At 41.2% G+C, this 8999-nt stretch overlaps 1 protein-coding gene across 2 annotated transcripts; it reads left to right on the top strand.

Annotated features, from left to right (window-relative positions):
• The first annotated feature begins 2944 nt into the window (after positions 1–2944).
• On the top strand, positions 2945–6078 carry LOC109212520 (UDP-glucose 6-dehydrogenase 3-like). 2 transcript variants are annotated; one of them, XM_019376171.1, is made up of 2 exons: positions 2945–3058; positions 4338–6078. In XM_019376171.1, exon 2 carries the CDS (start codon positions 4356–4358, stop codon positions 5796–5798), a length of 1443 nt encoding a protein of 480 aa, XP_019231716.1. In that variant the 5' UTR covers positions 2945–3058; positions 4338–4355; the 3' UTR covers positions 5799–6078. The 2 variants fall into 2 exon arrangements, with proteins under 2 accessions (XP_019231716.1, XP_019231718.1); XM_019376173.1 differs by lacking the exon at positions 2945–3058 and adding an exon at positions 3104–3244.
• Positions 6079–8999: the final 2921 nt, after the last annotated feature.

Genomic DNA, 8999 nt, shown 5'->3' with positions numbered 1-8999 from the left:
ATGGAGCGTCATGGCCTTCACACAAAGGAAAAAAGGCAGACTTGGAAAAATGAGAATAAACCACAAGCATAATTATGGAATCAGAAACTTACTTGTTTAAGAAGCCGCTGGGCCTCGTCAAAAATAAACGAAGCATCCGGGTCGGGACCATCTTCGTCCCCTGCGAAGCACCCCTGGAAAATATCATTCCCTTCGTGGGCCGTCCCCACGTCGGGAGTCTTCATAGCCCGAGCATCTCGGAACTGCCCTTCGGAGAATGTAGGGCTAGGCGGCGATTCATCTATATTAATTATCCCAAGTGAATCACTTGGGACATTCTCTTCTCTTTGAGGGGCCTCGGAATTAGACCCTTCAAGCATACCCGTCAGTCGTTCTTCACGGCGAGGTGCGCTTTTATCAACCGATGTCTCGGGGACTCTGCTCGGATTTCCCTCTGAGATTTCTTAGGTTAGAGATTGAACCGCATCAACCACCACCGGTTCAGCGGCCTTTGAAGCTTCAGTGTTACCCCTCTTCCTAGCTACCAGCAAGCAATCAGCATCCTCTCCTTCTTCCTCCTCCTCCCGAAGTTGTTGAACCACATCAGCAGACAGGGCTGCAGGTTCGACCCTCGGTTTCTGAACCTTACTTTTTCTGGGCTTTGGGGTATTTGGAGGCGAAGATCTTTTCCTCTTCTTCTCTTCGATTGGTCTCGGGAGCTCCTCTTCACCAGGCGGAGGCAGCCTCATAACAACATTGTCTCCGAGGCCTGCATGAGTAGAAACTAAGTATTTTACAGAGAAGCATCAACATGTGAACAAAGGAACTCACCGTGGTTTTTAGCTTCCCACAGATCCCTGGCCAAATCACCCCAACAGTGCTCAGCATGTGAAGAAGTTGAGGCTAGTTGTCGAACCCAACCTTCGAGGCCCGGAATCGCACCAGGAAACCAAGGGGAAGCTGCACAATGAGAAAGAAATTAGATCGAATGAGAATAAAGAAGGCAAAATAGCAAACATCATCGATGGAGTTGTACTTACGTTTCATATTCCATTCCTCGGGCAATGGCCTTCTTTTGGCGAGGATTAGGTCAGAGGTCTTGATTCGGACGAACCGGCCCATCCATCCTCGGTCCTTATACTCATCAATGCTCGAGAATAGCGCCTTCGTGGACCGACGCTGGAGCTTTATTAACCCACCTTGATAAAGGCGAGGGCTGTATAACCTGATCAGATGGTTGAGGGTAAAAGACATCCCCTTGAACTTGCTCGAAAAATAACTGAGCAAAATGACAATGCACCAAAAAGAGGGGTAGATCTGGCCAAGGGTTACCCGATATTGGTGATAGAAATCGAGTATGACCGGATCTACGGGACCTAATGTGAAAGGATAGGTATACACACTTAAGTACCCCTTTCACATGGGTAGTGATGTCCTCCTCAGGGGAAGGAATCACCACCTCCTTGTTTTCCCAATTGCAGTCCTCCTTCACGCGCTCGAGATCGTCTTCAGATATCGAGCAGATGTATCGGGACATGGGCTCACATCGGCCTGGAACTGATGAAGGTCTTTCGGCTTTGAAATCGAAAGACAGCTCGCATGGACCAGGAATGCACTCCTCGATGCGAGGCTCCACTGGCGTTTTATCACCGGCCGACCGCGATGAGGAGGCTTTTTCTTTCTGAGGGACAGTTTTAGATGTTTTAGCCATCACTATTGTGGAATTCAAGAAAAGAGAAGAAGTTGATGTTATGACAAACACAAATTGAAGAGGAGGATGGACTTAAAGAAAATTGAGAAGCTTGTAGAGATTTGGGAAAAAGTTTTGGAAGTAAAGATTGTAAAGATTGAGAAATTAATCTATTTATAGTGGCCACTTCAAAGGTTTGAAGAAACTAGTGGCCGACCATCAGCCACCGTTGATTAATGGCCTTGGGAACTATGCGGACACGACCCTTCAGTCACTCCTGTCGCTGACGTCATGGAATTGACATCATGATCGAGGTATCGGAGAATCGAGGATCGAATCGTTTCTTATCATTTCACTCTAAGAAACGCGGGGACTATCTGTATATGGTCGAAATTAGGTATACCTCGATTTCGTAGGCTCGAGTAGTTGATTCGAGAATAAGCTCAAAACGGACCTGGCTCGAGCCCGATGGCGGGGTGTAGAACTTGAGGATCAAAGTGCTCGATGAAAATCAAGGCCGAGTATGACCAACCTCGAGTAAGGCATAATAACGGAATGGCGAGATATTAGCAACCAACCAAAGGTCTTGGCGGAAATCTCGGAATAGATCATACCAAGCGGTTATCGGCGCCAATCACGGGATTTATTTTCGTAATTAGAAGTGTACCTTATTTAGGACTCCCCTATTATAAAAAGGGGGGCCCATTCATTTAAGCCACGTTTTTTGACTGATAAGACTATACATACACTTTATTCTCTAGCTATTTTATTCACTATTCATCAGAGTTGCTTTGTGACTTGCTATTCCTACTATTCCACCTCGAGGCCGTCATAGCTCGAGGTCGAGATTTGGCTTGCGCACTGGTTTGACTTATTTTATTTTTCAATTTATATATTTAATTCCGTGTTTATCAATTGGTATTGGATTAAATTACATATCCTTAAAACCACAATATAAGTTTAATTGTTACTCGGATTTTAGGGTAAACAAAGATAAATAATAGAAATGAAAACAAAATTCATGATATTAAAAAAATATATAAAAAAAACAAGTTAAAATAGGTAAGTGTTTATAATATAGAGGTCAGGACAGACATTTTAAATAGTAAATTGAGAAATGAGGAAGAGAATGTTAATTATCAAAAGTGAGAGGAGATTGGAGAATTTAATCTTTAAAATGATTTTCACCCATATTTTTATGTATATATCTTTAAAAAATTATATATTTAGATTTATTCCTCTGATTGTCCTATTAAAGACTTGTCGGTTCTGTAACGCAGAGATCTTAGATCTGCAACGACTATTTAAGGAGCTACCCGCCTTTAACGTGCACACACACATTAAACACCTCAACTTTCTCTTTTGCACATCTATTGAGCGATCGCACAGGTATTCCACTTCATTTTCTTTTTCTCAATCCATTAAAACTGTTGTTTAATTCACATTTATGTACACTCTTGTGTTTGATGACCCCTTTATGGAAAAGAACTTATTTTTATGACATCTTCATGTAAAAAAATTGTTTTTGATTCATAGTGTGAAGTAGGATTTGTGGGGTTTCCCAGGATCCAAAAGGTGAATTTTCTGCTATTTTAAGGTTCTTTTGGAAAATTGTGCGTCTGATTTGATAATGGTAGTGCCTGATTTACCAAGATCAGAAAGTGTGAACTTTATGGTATCTTTTAGGTGAGAAAAAAGGGGGCTGGTGGGGGGGTGGGGGTGGCGGTTCGTTTGTTTGTGTANTGATAATAGAAGTGCCTGATTTAAGGTTCTTTTGTTAAAAAGAAAAAAGAGCCTTTTCCTTATATCTGACTGAATAATAGAAGTTCCTGATTTTCGTGCTAATTTTTTGCTATTTTTAAGGTTCTCTGGAAAAGAAAAAAAAAAGTAGTACTCTTTACGTATATGATTAGATGAGGGATGTGTTTGATTGTCTTCCTTCTTAATTTTGACACATAGTCTTAGGTCTTCTGCAGAAATGCAGTGTTAGTTGTTAAGATCTTACTACATCTAGGGGGCCGAGTGCAGAGCAAAAGTTGGAGTCTGAATCTTCCTTCTTTATTTTAGATCTAATCAAGATCAAGGTTCCTAAATTTCAATACCAATTTTTTGATGTTCTTGTATGCACAATTGGTGCTATTTTTACATCCACTCCAAGTTCCGGTGCTCATTCATAAACATTGTATTGGTTCGCGGAATTATATGTAAGGAGTAGTATATTGATTCAAAGACTCAATATCTCATCCTTTGGGTATTGTTCCGTTTGACTGAAGCTTTATGCTATTGTTATAATATTACTCTAAACCGGAGACTAGATTTCCTCTTTCTTCTGTACTAGGAGTTTCCTTTCTGTATCCACTTTTCAATGCATCCTTGTTTCATGTTTGTGCATTCTCCACTTACTTCGTGCTGCAATGGGAAATGCAAGAAAAAGTAGTCTTTTGCATGTTTTGTGGTCGAATCACTATTTTTCATTATGGATGTCATCTGGTAGGTCACAAAAGTTTGTTGCAGCAGGTTCATTGGATGACCAATTATAAACACATGAAATCTTGTAATTATACGTCTACGCATGCTTTTTGATATAACAAGTCTCAATGTGTTCCTTACATTTCCTTTGATCTAAGAAGGCAGCCTCAGAAAATGCTTGAACTTCTTCTTATTGCAGAGTTTAGAACAAAGGAAAATGGTGAAGATTTGCTGTATAGGAGCTGGATATGTGGGTGGCCCCACTATGGCCGTCATAGCACTCAAATGCCCTTCCATTGAAGTTGTCGTTGTAGACATTTCTGTGCCTCGCATTACTGCCTGGAATAGCGACCAGCTCCCCATCTATGAGCCAGGCCTTGAGGACGTAGTCAAAGAATGCCGAGGCAGGAACCTGTTCTTTAGCACAGATGTGGAGAAACATGTGCGCGAGGCTGATATCGTTTTTGTTTCTGTCAACACTCCTACCAAGACAAGGGGTCTTGGAGCAGGCAAGGCTGCGGATCTCACTTACTGGGAGAGTGCAGCTCGCATGATTGCTGACGTCTCAAAATCTGACAAAATCGTTGTTGAGAAATCAACTGTTCCAGTCAAAACTGCTGAGGCAATTGAAAAGATTTTGACTCACAACAGCAAGGGAATTAACTTCCAAATCCTCTCAAACCCCGAGTTTCTTGCTGAGGGGACCGCAATCGAAGACCTTTTTAAGCCAGACAGAGTATTAATTGGAGGTCGGGAAACTCCGGGAGGCCAGAAGGCTATCCAAGCATTGAAGGATGTCTATGCCCAATGGGTTCCTGAAGATCGCATCCTCACCACCAATTTGTGGTCTGCTGAGCTCTCAAAATTGGCTGCCAATGCATTTTTGGCACAAAGAATCTCTTCTGTGAATGCCATGTCAGCTCTCTGTGAGTCTACTGGAGCAAATGTCTCAGAGGTGTCATATGCTGTTGGTAAGGACTCGAGGATTGGTCCCAAGTTTCTTAATGCTAGTGTTGGTTTCGGTGGCTCTTGCTTCCAGAAGGATATTCTGAATCTGGTTTACATTTGCGAGTGCAATGGTCTTCCGGAGGTGGCTGAATACTGGAAACAGGTAATCAAGATCAATGACTATCAGAAGACTCGTTTTGTCAACCGCATTGTTGCCTCCATGTTCAACACGGTATCAGGCAAGAAAGTCGCTGTTCTAGGTTTTGCTTTCAAGAAGGATACTGGTGATACTCGAGAGACCCCTGCAATCGATGTTTGCAAGGGACTGTTGGGAGACAAGGCTAAGTTGAGCATATACGACCCTCAGGTTAACGAGGACCAAATCCAAAGGGACCTCGCAATGAACAAGTTTGATTGGGATCATCCCCTTCACCTCCAGCCAATGAGTCCCAGTAACGTGAAACAAGTGTCCGTCGTTTGGGACGCCTACACTGCAACAAAGGATGCTCATGCTGTTTGCATTCTTACAGAGTGGGACGAATTCAGGAATCTTGATTACCAGAAGATATATGATAACATGCAGAAACCTGCTTTTATATTTGATGGTAGGAATGTTGTTAATGTGGAGAAACTTAGAGAGGTTGGATTTATTGTCTATGCAATTGGTAAGCCACTGGATGCCTGGCTCAAGGACATGCCTGCTGTTGCTTGAAAACACTATTTTTTTGGTTGGATATCAAAGATACTAGTAATCAGTCAGTCAGCTGGGATTCTTTACTATTTTTTCATCAGTTTTAAGTTCTTTTTGTTTTGTCCCTCTGTAGACAGAGGACAGAGTCATTGTCTACCACTATTTGTTATACTTTATATTTACGAGAAAATGACAAAAATAGTTTTTTTTATGTTTGACAGTTGATTTAAAATAATCCTTCAAATCTACACATGAACAGTTTTAGTCTTTTATGTTTATAAAAAGTGAGCACTTTTTGTCTCCTTCGTATTTAAACACACTGCTGTAGTTATTTTTGTCGGAATTAATTTTTGCGATGCATGTGAGTTGTTTAAACTGAAGAAACCAACAGAATATCCTTCTTTTGATCAACCCTAATGCAACTTATATTGATGCATGCATTCCATATTAGCTGTAACAGATCAAATACTGTATTGACTTAGGTACGGTAATCCCAATGGTTCAACGTCCATCAAAGATTGTGATAGGGTAGTAAGTAGGTCTCTATCCTTAAAACGAGGAGGGAGAATATTATTCTCCCAAATTGAGACTTCCCGACGTGACGGTATTTTGTATATACGTAATAATCTTGAATAGTCTTATTACTTCAAAGAAGCCCGGTTACTCATTTCCAAAAAAAATAAAATAAAGTCTTGATAGTTTTTTCAATTTAACTGGCTCATATGCTTCTCACGAGCCAGATCTGTTAAAGACAAAAGTGTTCAATTTTATTTAACATAAATGTCTAAGAGTCCTCATGTGTATATTAAAAAGCGTATTTTAGACCAAAAAGACAGGGACTATTTTGTCATTTTCTCAATAGTTCCGGACAATCTTGTTGTTCTTGTACTTTTATTTACACACTCTCATACTGGGAAAATGGGGAAAGTTACAAACATCATTTTTATAGCTCGGATCAAGTAAACATAGGTCACATCAAGAACAAACTAACTCTATGATCAATAACGAAATTTAGTAATTATAATGCTTCAAGTATGATTTAAATGCATTACTTTAAACCAATCTTTTACTGATTATTGTTGGGATTTTAAGTATATGATTAAAATAGGGTGAATGGGAAATGGAGGGAAATGAAATTTTTAAGTGAAATTTTAAGTTTTCCCCCTTGGCAAAGGGACATTGTCCCATATTGGAAGAGAACGAGGTTTTTTATGGGTATATAAGCAATTGCTCTTCTTCTAGCTCTTAAAGAGTTGAGAAGAAGGCAAGCCTCGCGTCGTCGTCGTTGCTCGGCTCGGCTCCGGCTCCGGCTAAATTCCTTAAGGAAACACTGTGAATTCAGTGGGCTCGGATTAAAATTCTGTTTCTGTTTTTCATTTCTGTGTAACGACCCGGCCGGTCGTTTTTGGAATTTACGCCCCGATCCCTCCTTAACTGCTTCCCCTAAGTTCATTTCTGCTATTTTGGTTTGCCGGGACGTTCGGTGTTAGGATTCGGAGTGTTTTGGGACACTTAGTCCCTAAATGAGAGCTTAAGTGTTGAAAAATGGTCCGTAGTCGGAACAGTGTGAAGACGACCTCGGAATGGAAATCTGATGGTTCCGTTAGCTTCGTTAGGTGATTTCGGGGTTGGGAGCATGTTCGGAATAAATTTTGGAAGTCCGTAGCTCATTTAGGCTTAAAATGCCGCAGTTTGTATTTTTGAAGTTTCCGGTCCGATAGTGAGTCCTTGATCCGAGGGTCGAAATGGAATTCCGGAAGTTGCAGTAGCTCCGTCATGTCATTTGGGATGTGTGTGCAAAATTTCAGGTCATTCGGACGTGTTTTGGTTAGGTTTTTTATCAAAAGCGTATTTGGAAGAAATTTGAAGTTCTTAGGCTTGAATCATTGATTAAATCGGGTTTCCGGTGTTGTTTTAGGTGTTTTAAGGATTGGTACAAGTTCGAATAAGGTTTTAGGTGGTATTGGTGCTTTTGGTTGAGGTCCCGGGGGCCTCGGGGTGATTTCGGGTGGTTAACGGAAGAATTTTGAAGTGTTGCAGCAGCTGAAGTGTTCCTCTTCTGGTATTTTCGCATCTGCGGCTTGGGAACCGCAGATGCGGCCGCAGATGCGGCGCCGCAGAATCGGCTAAGTGGCCGTAGAAGCGGCTTTGCCCCTTTTCCCTCAGAAACCGCAGAAGCGGCTCAGGCATCGCAGATGCGGGCTCCTGTATCTCCTTAGTTTCCGCAGAAGCGGATGTTCCCCCGCAGATGCGGTGTCGCACCTGCGACCCTTTTATCGCAGATGCCGTCCCTCCCTTTTAAAGAAAACGGCAGAAGCGACTCTTGTTCCGCAGAAGCGGTCCCTTGTCCGCAGAAGTGGAAATGCCTGTGCAGATATAGAAATTCCGAGGGTTAGATTTCATAAGTTAGAAAAATCAAATTGAGCTCGGGGAAGGGCGATTTTCAGAGGGTTTTGAAGAGAAGACTATTGGGTAACGTTTCTTAAATCCCTTCTAGTTATATTTCATCATTTTGTAGTTAAATCCATCATTAAAATTCGAATTTGGGATCAAAAATTGGAAAATTGGGTGAAACTTCATAGGCTAAACTATTGGGTTTTTGAGTGGGTGTTTGACCTCCGATTTGGGAGATTTTTATATAGTTAGACTCGTAAGAGTACGAGGGTTCTAAAAATGTGAAAATTATTCGATTCCGAGGCGTTGGCCTGAAGGGCATTTTGGTCATTTTACCTAATTTCACGTCGTAGCTTTGAATTTAATAGTAAAACCAGTTGGTTGCGATGTTATTCACAATATGTAATTGAATTGAATAGATTTGGGCCATTTGGAGTCGGATACTCGTGGCATAGGCGTGATTTCTAGTTGATTTTGAGCCGGTTCGAGGTAAGTGGCTCGTCTAGGATATGATATGTGGTAATTGAGTGCCTTGTACATGAGGTGACGAGCGCGTACTTGAGCTAATTGTTGAAAAATCCGGTTTTTACTTAAGATATTGAGACTGAGTTTCCTTCATATTTGCCTTATTTTACTTGCAGTTATAACCTGTGTTAGATTAGAAAAGCATATTTAGTTGATTTAACTTGCCTAATTGTTTAAGTTGCCTTGACTGTACTATGTGAAGCATGCTAGGCTAGTACTACCTGATGTTTGTCTTTTGTACTTCATTTTTGAATATCTTCTGGTTGTGGTTGCGCATTTACATTGGGACTATGGATGTGGAAT

This window comes from Nicotiana attenuata, unplaced genomic scaffold (assembly GCF_001879085.1).
Source record: "Nicotiana attenuata strain UT unplaced genomic scaffold, NIATTr2, whole genome shotgun sequence".
Lineage (NCBI taxonomy): Eukaryota > Viridiplantae > Streptophyta > Magnoliopsida > Solanales > Solanaceae > Nicotiana > Nicotiana attenuata.
This window is presented reverse-complemented; position numbering and strand designations above follow the sequence as displayed.

Excerpts from the sequence above, each read along its gene's own strand:
- LOC109212520 (XM_019376171.1), top strand. The coding sequence starts at position 4,356 with ATGGTGAAGATTTGCTGTATAGGAGCTGGATATGTGGGTGGCCCCACT.